This window comes from Pseudochaenichthys georgianus, chromosome 7, assembly GCF_902827115.2.
Source record: "Pseudochaenichthys georgianus chromosome 7, fPseGeo1.2, whole genome shotgun sequence".
Lineage (NCBI taxonomy): Eukaryota > Metazoa > Chordata > Actinopteri > Perciformes > Channichthyidae > Pseudochaenichthys > Pseudochaenichthys georgianus.
The window spans coordinates 40,886,788-40,904,666 of record NC_047509.1 but is presented as its reverse complement, the minus strand read 5'-3'; the positions used below and the strand labels follow the sequence as shown (position 1 = coordinate 40,904,666).

Below are 17,879 nucleotides of genomic sequence, written 5' to 3'. Positions count from 1 at the left end.
ATCTCTCCAAATCTCTGTATTGGCTGAAGTGCCAACAGCCCTGCCTGTGATGCTGCAGCAGCAAAGCTAAAGTCCCCTCCAGATGCTGATGCAGCATGTGATTAGAGGGCGAGGAGAGGAATTCAGCATGGAGGACTATGTAACCCTGGACCACAAATGATATAAACAGAGAAAAAAAATAGCCAGCTGGAGCTCACAGCAAGACCTTTTGACAGTGTGGCGGTGCATTAAGGACTGCATGCCCACATCCAGGAAACAAATCATTCTCATGGTGATTTGTCCACCTTCAGACTTTCTTTTTACCGTGATGTGGCTTCCTGTTTGAGCCTGTCAATCTCAGTCAGGGCCTGAGTCAGCTGATCCTGCAGCTCCTCCTTCTTCTGGTTCAGCTTCTCTCTCGCTTCTCGCTCTGCTAGGAAATCTGCCTTGTAGATCTCAGCCTGAGCAAATACACGAACAAACAGTGTAAGTATTATAAACGTGTGTGTTTTCTTCTGGAATATTACAAAACCCAATGAAAGAATCACATTGCTTTTAGTCGATGGAGCACTTCGGTGCATTCACACCATAGACTGTATGGACGTAGTGTCCGTGACGTCACCCATAGGATTCTGCAGAGTTGCCGTGAAGCCCTTAGTAGGCGGAGTCGGCCACTAACGGCTCGACTGTGACGTCAGAGTCTAATCCCGCCTGCTCCAAATAAGGGCAAAGAGGCGGAGCCGAGGCGGGACCTGCTTCCTCCGAACTGGAAGTAAACAGAGCTAGCTCAGGCTAAGAAGCAAAGCTAACATGAAATACATGAATACCAAGTTACTGCTAACAGTATAGTTCCCCTATATAAACGTTACATTCATAATCAAATGAGACAATCTGCAAGAGAATTAGTTATATTTTGTTATTCTTAATGCTTGTCATTCACACGTTGAGAAAAGACGGACTCCACCGCCCGGACCTAACGGAGCCTTGAGTCTTACCCAAGGCTGAATCATACACTAAATGTATATGTATGGCTTAGCTGGCTAATAAGTAACAAGCTAAGCTACCAAGCACACAAACACCTGCGAACGGGGTTAACATGTATAATATTATCATTTTAGACTTCTTGGAAGTTCCGTTAGTACATTCAAGCGCACAGCACGACATTTTAATTGTCTGGTATTTGTAACAATATTCCGTAAAATGCACAATCACCACGAACACGGCTAAAGCTAAAGGGTCAAGTACTATGACTAACTAACGTTGTAGCCTCTATGGTTGTAGCCTAGCAGAGTGGACAAGTTGCTGTTAGCTGACAGTGAGGCATGTATGTGGCCATCAACGTGACCACGCCCTAATTTATGCAAAAACGTTAAGACCCAATATAAATAAAAGGTTCATGTTAGAAAACAATTCACTCACAGATTCATAATCATGAAGGTGGAATCTAACTATATCGATAATAATATGTATTGCATCCATGGGTAGAAACATGTTTTTTTCTGCTGTAAAGTTGGGCATTTTAACATGGGGGTCTATGGAAATTGCTCCTTTCTGCAGCCAGTCCCTAGCGGCCCATGTATGAACTGCAGTGTGTGGCACTTCCGTATTGGCTTCCCGGCTGTTCCCCAGAGTTTGCCGCTTGATTCACACCTAATAGTCCGCTCTCTGGTGCGCACCAGACCACAGTTTGTTACATTGTTTCATTTTTCAGAAGGTTCGGTTTGCGTTCACACTGGCAAAACTCAAACGGACTATAAACTTTAAACACAAGTCATGTGCTCGGAAATGCTGTTCAACCATTGGTCGGACATTAAGGGGGTAAAAACGCAAATCCCGGCAATTTCTACCGGAGCCTCCGCCATGGAGCATCGGCACTTTCGGCAGGTTATTCTCATGCGGCTGTTAATCTGGAGATCAACAGACACTAGCAGCCCGCGCATATGATTATATAATCAGACAACATCGGTTAAAAAACATTATGATGACATAATGACATATAATGAGAGACGTTCTGCAGTAAGGAGGGCGTTTCACCGACGACAGATGTTCTTACTTTTATGTAGCTGACGGAGCATTTTTACTTTACACGACACTGTTCAACACTTCATTCTGCTTCACTCTTTAACTAAACAACCGCGGATGTCTTGAAAGACTCTTTCGCTAAAGATTTTTGAAGATATCCGCGTTCTTGTGACACGTAAATACTACGGACTATGTTTTGGTGCGGACTGCGTTCACACCAGCAATGAACCGCTCCAGAGTTCGCAAGCAAGCGCTCCGAGACCACCTATTTTAGTCCGGTTGTTTAGTTCACTTAAGAGGTCTCGGACTGCGTTCACACACTCTGGTTGACTTTCCAGAAAAATAAAATAAAATCTAGATATCACTATCGTGATCAGGCAAAGAAAAGGTGACAAAAAAAGCACTAAATAATGTGCCAAAAATACTTGAAAAATGTGCCAAATAAATGTTATCTACTATATAGAACAATGCCCTAATAATGTGATTCACTATAGAATAATGCACTTAAATGTGATCGGAAACCTGTAGGCCTCCCGCAATCTAACCCAAACCCCCCAAGTGTCTCGTCCTTTTAAAGCCTGCCCCCCACAGGTGGACACTGATGTCATTCATTCACAAAGAAGGTGCCCGATATCAACACATAATAATATATATATTAGATTACATAAATATCTTATCTCTTCTAAAAATTAGATTTCATTAATAATGCTGTAACTCAAGAAAAAAAATAGGGTGTCAATAATTGACTACAGTCATTCTGCTGTCCTCAGCTTCGGTCCAAGAAAACAATATATCTGTTAGATCTTTCCATCTTAAATCAAAAAGCTGTTAATGGCTCCTATAATGTATTGCATGGAAGTGAGATGTTCCGTATGCTGTACCTGTGCAGTGAGGACGGGCACGGTCTCCAGAGAGCCTTTCTGCTGCTCCACCTCCTCCTTCAGTTTATCTATGAGGTCCTGCTTCAGGGCCAGCGCCCGCTCCGCCTCCTCCAGCCGGCGGCACAGAGCGCCTCCCCTGGGACACACACACACACACACACACACACACACACACACACACACACACACACACACACACACCCACACACACACACAACACACACACACACACACAACACACACCACACACACACACACACACACACACACCACACACACACACACACACACACACACACACACACACACACACACACACACACACACACACACACCACACACACACACACCACACACACACACACACACACACACACACACACACACACACACACACACACACACACACACACACACACACACACACACGTTAACACAACAATACACGAGCTTCATAGCAAGCATTAAAAGGTGAAGAGCTGTTTTAAATGTGTTTTACCTCACTCTTCAGTTTGTGTATCATAGTCTCTAAACAGACACGTGTAGGCATGCTGCAATTGTGTCAGTTTTTTCCTAAGAGGAAAAAAAGGAAACATAACTTTACACACAGTAGTGCATTACATGTCGGCAATGCAACCGGCTGGTAACGGTGTTAGAACAACTTTGAAAGAAACCCAGAAGTGTTCATTTCAAATTTGAAGGAGACCTCACAATGATAATTGAACATTACAACTGTATTGTGTTGGTCCGGAAAATATGTATTTTCAATATTTGTGAGCAGAAGATAAAACAGTTTTTCTAATTAATGGAAAATAAATATTGGGGTCACATGATTTGGAAAAAATAAACAATTCAAATTATTTTACACTATTTTGTAAATGCAATATGAGGGCCGATTTTAGAGGGAATGAAAAACCATTTACATTATTAATAAAATATACAATTAAATGATCATGGAGTGATTTTTTTTTTTAATAGGATCTGTATTAAACAAGGATTTTTTATGAAGTCCATTTGTAGGTCAGGACTGCTCTGCACTACTTCCCTCATTGTGTCTATATTGCAATTGTGATGACTTGTAAATATTTCCCTCTTTGGGATAAATCTGTTTAAACATCATCACAATGCGGAATATGTGTGTGTGTGTGTGTGTGTGTGTGTGTGTGTGACCCACTTCTCCTCTGTGACCACATGTCTCTCTGTCTTCAAGGCGGTCTCCAGGCTCTGGGTCTGCAGCAGCAGCTTGTCCATGGCTACGTGATGCTGCTTCCTCTGCTGCTCCTGCTCCCGCTCGGCCACCTGCAGCGCCTTCATCTTACTGCACAGCCTGCACTCGGAGAGAGAACACATCAGAACACATGCACTTCATGGATGTGTGAGACAACTGGATACAGTGTTGTGTTGTGGCAATTAAGCCAACATTCCCTGACCCTTGAAAACACAAATACTAATAATACTCTTCCCTGCATCCTCCAGCGTTCTTCCCATTGGACCCATAACATCCACACCATCGTTTTCATTAAGCCCCGCCTACAATCTGCTAAACCACATCTGGTCTTTTGACTCAGTCAAATAATTGGCTTTTTACAACACATACAGTAACCAAGGAATTCCACAGGAAGTTGTAAACGTGGAAGTTAGCAGTTTGGAACATGTTGGAACACTTTATCTGTTCATGATGCCCAAGACCAATCACCCCAGCGTAATCACTCCTAACATCATGAGCATTTGCTAACTGCTAAAGTAAAAACTAATGGAACATATATTTCAAATAGGCCGGCCGTCTGTGGTGGGATGAGGCTTATCCAACCTTGCCAGACAAAGTCAGGAAGTTTTTTGTGTGACTTGATTTCAAAGAAATAAGAGATTGTCTAAATTGTATGACTTTAGTATCAAATCATTTTTCTACTAAGCAATTTTTGCTGTAAAATATCAATATACAGTTGTTTTATGTTTTACTATAACCTCCATCCACATCATTTGTTTTAAACCTACAATTGTTATATGTCGTTATAGAACACAGCGTCTCTGCTTTGTATTAATGCTATCACATACTTTTCATCCAGCATTTTGCGTTCATGCTCGCTCTTCTCCAGGCAGCTCTGTCTCTCATTCAGTTCTCCTAACAGGGATGTGGCTTGAGATTTCAGAGCCTCGCAGTCCTTGGCCAGCTGTGAAAACAACGTATCTAAGTTTAGAGTCTTTAAATGCTGCCACCATCTGTAACTTTAGTAGCAGGAGAACTGTTCACAGTCCGGACCTGAGCGCAGTCCTTGTCCTTCTGTTTGAGCAGAGCTTCAGTTCGGTCCCGCTGAGCTGAACTCTTCTGCAGGTAATCCAGCTTCTCCTCCAAATCACGGTACCTGCAGGACACAACGCTCTCATCACTAGACAGTAGCACATATTGTCATGACAGTGTTTCCCACAGAATTTCATTCTATTTGTGGGGGCACCGCCACAAAAAAAGAAAAGCCAAAGGCCCCTTAACCTATTCGGGTGGCCCACGCATCCACCCCCCCCTCAAATAAGATAATACATGCGAGTTAATGGCTACTGTAGACAACGTTCTTGTTGCTCTCTGTTGCGTTGTTAATGAGTGAAACACACCGGAGTTGAGTATCAGTTGAGTATCTGTGGGGTTTATTCTCCCAAAAATATAATTTACAATTTAGGCATTTAGCAGACGCCTTATTCCAGAGCGACTTGCAATGACCGATTACAGGGACATTCTCCCTGGAGTAACCGAGGGCTAAGTGCCTTACTCAAGGGCAAGTGGTGTTCCAGGCAGGATTTGAACTCGCAACCTTCCGATCATCAGCCCACCTCACTATCCATTAAAAAAAATAAAAATAAATTATTTTTATTTTTTATGAGATCCATTTGTGGCGGCCCGCCACAAATAAATCAATGTATGGGAAACACTGCATGTCAATTTATACATCTACACACATACTGTATGTATAATTACAGTTGGGCTAACGATTGATCTTATATTAAAGTTGCAATTATTAAAGAGTTTTCACAATACTCACAAATGTATTTAATTATAATTTACACAATAACAATGACTTAAGAAGATGCAGCAAGTTGGTTATTGACAACTGTCCCTGGCTAATTATTCAAATACGTATGAATGAATCACTAATCAATGGTAATTCTGTGCAGTGGTGGAAGAAGTGTTAGGATCATTTCATAAAGTCAAAGTAGCAATACTACACTGTGAAAATAGTCAAAAGTCCAATTGTTTTGTTCAGTATGGAGGTATTAGCAACACAAATGTTACAAATAAAAGTGCCTGTCCTGCAAACCATGCCACTTTTTATATTGTTGCATTAACATAGGTGTATTTTAATGTTGTAGTTTGTTGAGGAGATAATTGTAACTCCTTTTTATTCTGTTGGGTCATTTACCTTACATAATGCAAACAATTATACATTATGTATTCAAAATGTTGTAAAAACCATCTGTAGTGGAGTAGAAGTTTAAATATCATAACTGTATTTAATTGCAGTTAGTAAATACATGCATTCAAGTTACACTCCACCACTGACTGCATAGCCTTACAAGGAACCACACATTCATATCAAATAACTGATGCTATGATTTTACAGAAAACCTCCTGTATCTTTTTATATTTAAATAACTAACAAGGGGGCTGTGCAGGGGGGCCGCCCTCACATCAGTTTCAGCCATGTAGCCAGCAGGCAGCTCTGCAGTTGTGAAAATCAAATGACAGTTGAATTTGGTATGATAATGTCAAGTATAGATATCTGAATGTGCACTAAAGTCATGCCTCGTTCATACAATGAGGACAGAAAAGGAATTTGAAATCTTCATTTTTCAGTCATTTCAAATAAATATATCACTAAAATTATTTTAGTAAAACATACTTTAATTATTTTATGTCCAATTGGTTTTGCCAGATGATGGGAAGGGAAGCTAACAAATGCTACTGCTAACCCTTATGAGAAGACAGGAAGTGCAGATATGAAGACAATGCCAATCCGTCCATCAATGATGGAATGATCTTCAGTTAGGGTTACAAGGTGTCCCACTTTGCTGCTCGGCATTGTTATCATTTGTCCGGCTTCCCACAAACTGAGATGTCCCACATTTAACTGACAGTCACCCAGACAGTCAAAACTTGGCTTTTATCCAATGGCTATTCAGAAAGCAAAAGATGGCTATTACCATTGGCTGTGTCAGATGTCAGTTAATAAAGAAAGTCTACAAATGTATTTACTTATGGGTGCAGCCGGTGGAGGGCGATTCCCAGAGTTTTTGTAAGACTTGGGAGTTTTTTTTCTCCAGCTCCAGCCTATATCATGTGGACATCAACTTATAGTGAAGCGTTTTAAGTAATATTAGAAATCTTAATTTGTTTAGGGTGGAATTGACAATATAGAAATCCAAACGACCTCTTAGCATCGCAGTAACATGCTTCCACGATGACCCGCACAAACACACTCTTTGTTCCACATGCGGCTTGTTGGCACCAAGCCGCCAGGAAGTGCGCCGGACTCTGAGGAACAATTACCCAGTATGAACTATTTTATAGCCATATTATAATCATTTGGTCCTTAAAGTTGTAAAATGCACTAAAAGCCGAATCTAGATTTGTTTTCTCTCTCCATTCATTCTACTGAGCCGAGAGTGGGAGCTCTGGGGGCGGGGCATAAGGGGCGCATGCTCTGTGAGCGCACATACGGGTTCTTCTGCTCTGACGGCTAGGCATGATGGGTAATCTGTGACGTTTCTCAAAAGTTGGGCCATTTTGTCCTCATGCGCCAATGAGCAGCTCTCATAGGAAAGAACGAGACCCCGCCTCCGACGCTGTATCCAGTTATTATTATACATCCATGGTAGACACCTGGGCCCTTTCTCATTTCTCGAACTCCCCTCCCCGACTCCCCTCCTCGATACTTAGTCCCGCCCACAGGAGATGCGAGCGGAGGAGCCGAGGAGGGGAGCCGAGGAGAGAGGAGGGGAAGCAGCAGGCGGTTAGAGAAATGAGAACTCCTCTCCTCTGAGCGGTCATCTTAAAGAGACGTCCATTAATGATGACAGGAGGCACAGCAGCCTCTAGCTGATGGACAGATGTGTTCATGATGACTTATATATTTACTTTGATTCATTCACAGTGCGGTATAATGAGACAATAACAGGATACAGATGCGGACACACACACACATATATATATGTATATATTTATATAAATATATACAATTTCAGAATCAAGCAGAGCACTCTCATAATAACGTAACACTATCAGAGACTGGATATATTCCCCCCCCCCCCTCTCTGGTCGCTACAATGTGGAAAATAAATTACGGGCCAAAAGTTTTATTTACAAGTATTACAAGTAAGCAGAGGACACCAAACCAACTGAGACCTGTCTGTCCGCTGCATCTACGCACACACTGTACCACACACACCTACAGCACACACATGCATATACAGCTCCTAAATCAGGCTACAGCCGTGGTGTATTTTATTGTGAAGCACTAAATGGTTTTAGAAAAATATCGACTCTTTGTTTGTAGATATCTACTAAACTAAAGCAAAAAGAGTAGGCCTGTTCTACTGAGTGATATATATTATACACACTGCTCTGCTTTCTGCACGGACCTCACAGCTGTTCTCACTGTAAACATCGCGTCGCGATGAAAGCAGTTAATAAAATAATAACCAGGGGATGCATGCAGAGCTGTCATTGGCTGAGATAAGTCCGGCCGTGCGTCACGACTCTTTGAAACATCTCTGTTCCCCGGAAATGCATCCACGAAGCAGCCGTGGAGGACCGTGGAGGAGCCATCAGGTATCCTCGGTTATAGCTCCTCCAGAGAGCCTCCTCGACGCTCGATCCTCGGTCCTCGAAGTGCATTTAGAGAAATGAGATGTCCTTCAAACATGGCGCGCTGAAATTCATTTCCGGGTCACTACCGGAGGACCGAGGAGTCCGAGAGGGGGATTTGATTAAATGAGAAAGGGCCTGGTCACCCTGACTGAAGTGGTGTTACAATCACACTAACCCGGCAGGAACCCTTACTCGTGGATGCTGAACTAGACCACGATCAACAGGCTACATTTTATTTTGGTGTGGAAATAAATTGCAATCCCTAATGTTTCTACGGACATCCTGCCATCCCCTCAAGAACCCTGTAACCCCGGCTGGGAACCACTGGTATAGAATAGAACACGACGAAAAGTAAATGAGCGTTCATGACAAAGTGAGCACAGACACACGGGGCATGCAGGGCAGCATGCACACAGTGAAAGAAGCCCACACAGAGCTGTGGGCTCACCTGCCCTGTGTGGCCTGAGCTGCTCTGTGAGTTTAGCCAGGCTCGAGCTGGAGAAGGGAACAGAGAGAGGAAGGAGGAGGAGGAAGACATCTCAAACATCAGCCTTGTGTTAAGCAGAAGAAATGCAGAAACACAAAGGCATGCTGTTTCCTGCACATATACAGTACAGTTAATTCAACAGCACCCAGCCCAAGACGACTCGGTTAACACAGAAATTCACTTTAGTGTCGTTAGTTTCACACAATGCAATTCAGTATGTTGTACCAGGAAGAGAAATGTCTCTCACCAGTCAGAGGAGTGCTGTGCCTCAGAGCGATGTTGGGCAGCCTCGTCAGAAACGCTGACTGCCTATAAAACATTCACAGAACACTTTAACACGACATTACATTTAATTTACACACACTTTAGCGACAAAACTGTCAATAAATGATGTCGCAGAAGAGGCTAAGCGTGGCTAATCATTGTGACTAGCTCCCAATAAGCGGTCTGTCCTGAGTTTACATTTCAGAAAGTTTAAATAAGAAAGAAAACAACAATAGCCAGAGTAGAACTATACGATCAACAAAAGGTATCCGAAACAAATCGCCCCCATTCTCCTTTCCACACCAACCCAGAACACAACAGCTGGACTAAATGCTTGAACACAGGCAGGTGTGAATGCCGGAAGTGAATAATTGTGTGTAAACAATGATGATTTAATAGAAACAATAAACAATGGACAAAAAAACATTTTGGCTCCTACACACACACACACTTTTAAAACTTTAAATTATAACATTAGTGATATTTTTACTGTACCTTGATGTAGTCTTTTGTGAATTTATATTTTGTGTACATTGTCTTTATTTCTTATAATAGTCTTTAAATTGTTTTTATAACAGAACAATGTTGTTGCTTTTCTACAACCCATTCCTCTTTCTGTCTTTGTGTGCACCGTTCATACTAATGCAAATTCCTCGTATGTGTAAACTTAATTGGCAATAAACCAGATTCTGGTTCTGATTCTGATATGTCTTATGCCAGTATCCATAACATATCTAGAAAGTAGTTGCATTTAAACTTTAAAAAATCACAAAGCAGTGTTAATATGTGAAGATAATCCTGTTGATAATGCATCGGTATCATAAATGTGTGTTTGCCCCAGAGGTTATTTTGTGCAATATTCCAAAATCCAATGGAAAATGCCATTGCTTTTTGTCAAGGGAGCCCTTGATGTAACTTCTGGGTCGGCCTACGGAAGACGTCAACACCGCACCGCTGTATTAGGCATGGAGACATTCACAGACAGCTGATCGATGCACAGCCTTCCCTCAGGATGGATTTAAAACTACGCTTTCTGATGTCCAAAACAACACACACTGAACCAACTCTCACTGACTTCGCATCTCAAGAGATTTAGGAACAAGACTTCACAAAGAGCGAGCCACAGTTATTCCTTGTCAAACACTAAAATAACCATCCGATCCTGTCGGTGACAAAAACACGCATTTCTATTGGATGGAGATAGACAGAGCGATGCATTACAGCAGTTCACCGTCTGCAGTGTCCAGCCTGTCTCTGTGCTCACTTCTCTTAACCGGACGCTTCCTCAGCGTTTGGCTTACAGCTAAGGAAACTACAAAAACTCATTTGTACATCAGCTGTTCCTTTTTTAAACTTCTTTGATCTTTTAAAATAATAAAAGTCTGCTTTCAACAAACGCAAGCCCCCCTGTCTCCTCAGCAGCCAAAGAAGGAACAAGTGGGGAGGAGCAGCGTGAGCCTTTCCAACTAGTTAGTCATTGCTGGAACAGTGGAGACGAGTGTGACTTTTTCTATAGTTTTAGCTAAATAAATAATGTCTTTCATTACATTACATATTTTGCAACTATAGATGATTTAAAAGTGAAAAAACATTTAGATGTTGGGTCAGTATACATTCAGACAGCTGACGGCGATCTGCACTTTCTAGTTATTGCTGTACTTTCTCGTGTCTACCCTTACATCTGAACTTCTGGATCCTGTGTATAAGGCCTGTGATTGGATGACTGTGTTACCTGTGGCTGGGCCAGTTTGTTCCGCATCTGGTCAAAGCAGCGCCGCATGCGCTCTCTCTCTTTCTCCCCCTCCTCCCTCTCCCTCTCCAGCTCTTCATTCTTCCTCTTCAGATCTCTCATCCCTTCCTCCAGTTTCTCTTTGTGGCTCTTCAGCAACTGGAGGAAATCGTTTGAACCTTCCACAGGCTGCGGAGAGAGACATGAAGTGAATGAACGGGGGATGAAAGGGTGCAGGGAGATAGGGGAGGTAACAGGAGGGAATGGACAGAGACAGAACTCTTTCCCCTGGGCAGCAAGAGTCACACCAAGCACAATGTGGAACTACACCAAGATGTGAGAGAACACAAAGTGAGGAGAGGGATTTAAAAGAGGAATCACTCGTTTGATTAGATTTAAAGTGGAGGCATTTCTGGAGTCCGACTAGCATTCAATCAGATGCTCCTGCTTGGAGATATAAGTAAAATACATTGCGACCTACAGATCTATATTGTCCAGTGACTTTGATAAAATATGCTGTCTAAAAGCATAAGAACAAAGGTGAGGTGAAGCATTATACTTGGGGTGAGGGCCAAAGATTAGGTGTCAGGCATCGGATCGGGGGGATGGGGGGGGATGCAGTGAGCATGCTCACCTGGCCATCTTTCATGCCCACTTTCTCCCCCCATACCTCTGAAAGGGAGGAGGAGGGAGAGGGGAGGGCGCTACTCAAGGAGCTATGCACACTCGCATCGCCCTAGACACACATGGACATACTCGTTAGATGAAGATACACAAACTCAATCAAAAGTCCATCAAACAACAGTCAGAACTCCTACCAGGCTGCGAGGTGGCATGGTCTGTGTGTTCTGATCCGTCTCTTCCACTCGCTTCTTCTCCCGCTGATCAAGTGTCTGAAACAAGCAGTGGAGTAATGTAGTGAAGTACAAGTATTGTACTTTTTGAGGCATTTGTATTTTACTTTAATTGAGTATTTTTATGTTATGCTACTTAATACTTCTACTCCACTACAATTTGGAAGCCAATATTTTACGTTTTACTCAGACAAAATGTGTTACTAGTTCTTTTATAGATTCAGGTTATTAGCTATTACAAAATGTAAATTAACAAATAATTAAACTATGATATATAAGTATAGGTATGAGTACTTCTTCCACCATTGAAAAGGTGCTTTCACACCGGAGTACTTTTCCCTTTTAGTTCCGATAGTTCCTGGGATTTTGCGTTCACACCAGGGGTGGCGGGTACTGTAGGCTAGGGAAGGCTAAGCCTTCCCAAATATTTTTGTCACATCCTGGTCAAACAAAAATATAATGTATAATGTTTGTGTCTTTGGCATTAGCGCTGCTATGCAGCCACCTGTGCCCTGCACTACGAAGCCAGTTCAACAGACCCTGGATATGTTTGAGTTATCTTAACTAACCCTAACAAACGAGATCTCGCTAAGCGGTCCTACGACGCTGGTTATCAACTCGGTAAATCAAGGCAGGGTTTCTCTCTCCAGCTGAGAGCGCGTTCACGTGAAAGGGGCGGGGTTAGCAACATTTGACCAATCACAAACAGGGACAAGTGTACTGACAGCGCAGCGTCATACTTCATTAATGAAAAGTAAACTAATATTAGACAAATATGAACTTTAAACATCCATGACTTAAACATATAATCCAGGATACAAGCCGCAGAGTTGCACCTGCAAGGAGAATACAGAACAACTGGTTAAAAAATAAATAAACTACCGAGTGTTGAAAGCGTACAACAGGTTTATGATATCACTGCCCCGTCTAAGACACGAGTGGATCTGACTTTAACTACATTTGAGTTGAGTGTTTCGTCAACTTAATGTGTTGCTTAAAATAACACTTCTGCATACAGTATATGTGACACTGTAGGTGTAAGTGTTGCACGGCCAGATACGGCTCGAGAAGCTGACTCAGAAAAGGAAATATATGATATATTATGATATTATATGATCGATGATCTGATTGATGATGTGATATCAGTGTAATATGAATGATAAGTGTGACGTCGGCGTCTTCTCTGCATACGGCAGTTTAAACTGTATTTCCTTTATCCTGTGATATTACTTGATAGATTTAAACTCCGCACACTGAGCTCTGATTGGTCAGCAGGCGGTGCTTTCACTGAGTTGATCTCTTTTCTATAGACGCCGGAGGCGGGCAGCGTCAGGTAAAACAAGTTTTTTAGCCTTCCCAAACCTGAGCCTCACGCGCCGCCTATGGTTCACACCAAAAAGAGAACTTAGTCCATGAGAACTTTTCCCACCTTTTCAGTCCCTGCTAGAGAGCAGGTACTTTCCTGGGGAGAAAAAAGTTCCAATTTCTGTTTGGCACGGCTAATTGCAAACCACGCCACTTCAAACATTAAAAAGTGGCGTCAATATGTTGAGATTATCTATCTGAACAAAACATGTAAGTGTCATAAATGTTTGTCTGTCCACAGATCTAATTTTCTTCAATAAGACGAAATCCAATGGAAAAATACCATTGCTTTTTGTTGAGGGAGCCCTTGCAATGTAAACCACCAGGTTGGCCTAAAAGAAGTCTTCACTGCATGAATGTATAAGTAATACGTATATAAGCATACTGGAGAGTTGTTGCTCATTCTGGCAGGATGCTTCTTAGTTGAAAACAAAAAATAAGATCCCTGTGTCACAAGCGTTCTCTGTTAAATCTGGTCACAATAAAAGGCCACTCTAAAATGTGTAGTTTTATCACACAGCACAATGCCACGGATGTCTCGAGTTTTGAGGGAGCGTGCAATTGGCATGCTGACAGCAGGAATGTCCACCAGAGCTGTTGCCCTTCAATTGAATGTTCATTTCTCTACCATAAGCCATCAAATGCGTTTCAGAGAATTTGGCAGCACATCCAACTGGCCTCACACATTTGTCTGCAGACTTGTCAAAGCATTAATTCATGGTTTTTACTAACCGGTATCAGTATGTAGTTACTTCGGCATCATTTTGAAACGTGTATTACAATTAAATCATGGTAAAATATTGGCATCTACCATAGTATTTACATGGATATAAGCCCCACCCCCTCTCCAGCGCGTCCTCCTGTTTGAATGACAGGAGTAAACACAGCTGACAGCCGCGGTGAAACTCCAGCGATTAGAGTGATGCGAATGTTCGAGGCTTATCTTCATGTAAATATTATGGTAGATACCAACTACAACAAAATTAACGTATTTGACCGTGATTTAATTGTAATACAAGTTTCAAAATGATGCCGAAGTAACAACATACTGATACTGGTTAGTAAAAACGATAGTTACGGCTGTAACTACGGTTCTATGAGTCCCGGATGACCGCCAGAGGCGGTGCTTCAAGCACTGGATATGTCCGTCGCGCACATGCGCAGCTCGAGTACCAATAACAACAAAGTCACCTGTGACCCACGTGACACCGGCTATATCAGCCGGTGTCGTCAGAGGATCTGTTCCCAGAATCCAGAGATGGGGACTCGAGTCTGCGACTCGGACTCGAGTCGCACTTAAGTCGCACACACAGAGACTTCAGACTTGACTTGGACTCGTGACCAAAAGACTTCAGACTCGACTTGGACTCGTGTGTTGGGACTCGTGAACAATCATTGTGTTTTCTATTTTTGGCGTATTAAAGGTGGGGTAGGTACATTTGAGAGAAACCGGCTCGAGATCACTAGAATTTGAAAATACACAACCGGAGATAATCTGCTAGAGGCTGCTACTTCCTTATAGAGCCCGCCTCCTCCAACAAACACGAACGCGCACATGACCAATGAGGGCACGAGATAAGTTTGTGCCCAGATGGAAGGCTGACAGCGGGTAGGCCATCTTGTTACAAAAAACATGACTGATAGTGTGTTAACAAACTTAAACTAGCTTTATTAAATGTCAGGTCTTTGGCAGGAAAAACATTTTAATCAATGATGTTATCACTGAGCACAATCTCGATTTTATGTTTTTAACAGAAACTTGGATTGAACAAATAACAGTGCAGCTGTTCTTATCGAATCAACCCCTCCCAACTTTAGTTTTATGAGTCAGGAAAGAATGCATAAGAAAGGGGGTGGAGTTGCTATTCTGTTCAATGATTCCCTTCAATGCAGGAAGACATCGTATGGAAACTTTGATTCTTTTGAATATGTGGCCCTTCAGCTGAAATGCTCCTCTCGAGCTCTGGTCCTAAATATCTATAGACCACCCAAATACTAGGGTGTAACGGTATCCGTATTCGTCCCGTATCGTCACAGTTCGGACGTCACGGTTCGGCACATGCAGTCACACGGCGAATACGCCTTTTTTTTACGAGTGGGAAAAAAGTCTGTCACTCAGGGCAGTATTACACTATATATTACATTACATTGCATTTCGCTGACGCTTTTATCCAAAGCGACTTACAATAAGTGCGTTCGACCAACAAAATACAAACTTGAAGAAAACAGAATCATATAAGTACATCAGGTTTCATAGAGCAAAAACATTTCAAGTGCTACTCAACTGGCTTTAGATAAGCCAGTCCTTTATTAGTATATAAGTGCTTTGTTAATAGTTCTATCGCTCGAAGTGGAGTATATATAATCCAGGGGGGCGGTATTGCGCCTAAAAGCCAGCCGCCCGTAAATAACAAATGAAGAACAAGAACCAAACACGACAAAACGAACACAATACATGAAGAAGAACAGTTAGTAGCTATGGCGAGTTCACACAACACACAGGAGCTAGAAGACCCACCTGCTTCTTTTAAATCAGGTGTGTGGGAACATTTCGGGTTCCCTGTGGACTACAACAATGATGGGGTGCGAGTTGTGGATCGGACGAGGACGTTGTGTCGGCGTTGTTCGACAGCGGTGCGGTAAGCTAGTGGTAACACGTCAAACATGCTCAATCACATCCGAGTCAGTCTCAGTCCCCAGCGAGAGGGTTTTCTCGACGGCAGGTGACGTAGTTACCGCCAACAGATCTGCCCTCACTACTGACAACGTAGACAAACTCATCTTTCTGAAGAAAAACTTGAAAATAGAGTAAAGCTTGAGTACCTTTATTTAGGCATAATGGCCTCACACACACTCACAAGTTAATTACACATGTTAGACATTGCTCCTAAAGGTACAGATTTTTTTATATTTATCATTGTATTTATTTTATATTTTGACATCAGGAGATGTTATACAGTTCTGTATTGCCTTTTATTGATTGTGATTGAAACACTTTCTTATTATTTATTTAAATATTTTCAAGACATTCTTTTTAGTTGACATCAGCCATTATAAATAAATGTGTGTGTTACTGTTTTTTTTTAACTGTGTAATACAGTTAATGATTCCAAATGTTAGAGTTCCTTATTTTCATACCAAAACTTGCACTACTGTTAAAAAAAAAATGCATTTGGGACTGCAGTGGAGACGCTGCGCACAGCTGATCGACAGCTGGGACACAAGCCACCAAATACAAAAACATAATTCAGATCCAGTCGTCATGACTACACTCCGGAGGGATTCCCCGATCATTTCTTAGAGTTTCTCATCAAGGGGGGGTCTCCTGTCCCCGGTACAAACACACTGCCTGAGGAAGGCTATGTGTATTTTTTTTGTCATTAAACTTTTTCGGACCACTTATTTATTTATTTTGGTGACGATCCGACCTCCATGCTGCTACTCTGGTTCAAACTGCATCCACCAAACAATATGATTTATCTCGACCTCCCCAAAATCTGACACGATGTGAGAGTTTTTTTTTAGCTGTTCTGTCGTCATTTCCTGCTATCTTCTTCATGCAGTCAGTCAGAATGAATGAATGAATGGGCGTTTCTTTGACTATTTATAGGCAAATATGGGCGTTACGTGAAGCCCGCAAAAGCTGCACCGCATTTCGAGTCGAATGTGATTTATAAAGGGAAACCGGCGTAGGATGTGCCGTACGCACTTTCCTCGCCGGTACGCAATGTTAGGTGTATCGGAAAATGTCTGAAAATGTCTGTACCTATTTTTTGGATTTCTACTACGTAAGCAACCTGCCCACGTGAATCCTACGCACGGCGTTATGAATGAGGCCCCTGATCTGTTGTTTTGCAGCAGTGACCAAAGAGCTTTTGTTCAAAATCTTATTGACCATAAAATCTATAATATAAAAAATCTAATAATATCTAATAATATATTAATATAACGTGTGGGTGTAACTTTATATCTATGTGCCTGTTATTTTGAATGTGTGGCTTTGTGTGTACCTTGAGGGGGGGGAATGTGTGGCGCCCTTGTTGGAAAGTCTTCCAGGTGTCTCAGCTTCATCTGCTCGATGCGTGCTCTGAAACAGGGGACAAAGAAACTCTCCTGCTCAATCAAACTTTAGAAGACCTCTCTCCTGTGCTTTAAGTAAACTACGCATGTTGGTAAAGATGAAGAGAAAAGGTGAAGGAAATTGATTGCTAAACATTTGTTTCAAACACAGACAATTGACAATTTTAATATCTCTAGAACTTAATTGCTCTATCCCTAACAATGCCAATATCATTTGTATTATTTTATAACTATTAACCGTATAAATATATCAGAATGTTGTCGATAAATCCTTAAACAAAATCTATGCATCACATAACACTAACCTATCAAAGTTATTTGAGGCTACTTCACAAAGTTATCCAGAGTAAAAGAAACGCCA

At 42.0% G+C, this 17,879-nt stretch overlaps 2 protein-coding genes and 1 pseudogene across 3 annotated transcripts; all 3 read right to left on the bottom strand.

Annotated features, from left to right (window-relative positions):
• LOC117448869 (NF-kappa-B essential modulator-like) overlaps nt 1-17,879 on the bottom strand; it is a 45,980-nt pseudogene that overhangs the window by 6,553 nt on the left and 21,548 nt on the right.
• On the bottom strand, nt 300-3,338 carry LOC139434162 (NF-kappa-B essential modulator-like). Its single transcript, XM_071203660.1, has 3 exons — nt 3,328-3,338; nt 2,883-3,018; nt 300-440 (listed from the first exon to the last, which is right to left on the bottom strand). The coding sequence occupies exons 1-3, from the start codon at nt 3,336-3,338 to the stop codon at nt 300-302; spliced, it is 288 nt and encodes a 95-aa protein (XP_071059761.1).
• LOC117448867 (NF-kappa-B essential modulator-like) lies at nt 3,368-12,184 on the bottom strand. 2 transcript variants are annotated; one of them, XM_034086161.1, is made up of 8 exons: nt 12,038-12,184; nt 11,854-11,955; nt 11,223-11,408; nt 9,474-9,535; nt 5,143-5,245; nt 4,938-5,053; nt 4,057-4,209; nt 3,368-3,455 (listed from the first exon to the last, which is right to left on the bottom strand). In XM_034086161.1, exons 1-8 carry the CDS (start codon nt 12,167-12,169, stop codon nt 3,383-3,385), a joined length of 927 nt encoding a protein of 308 aa, XP_033942052.1. In that variant the 5' UTR covers nt 12,170-12,184; the 3' UTR covers nt 3,368-3,382. The 2 variants fall into 2 exon arrangements, with proteins under 2 accessions (XP_033942052.1, XP_033942053.1); XM_034086162.1 differs by lacking the exon at nt 11,854-11,955.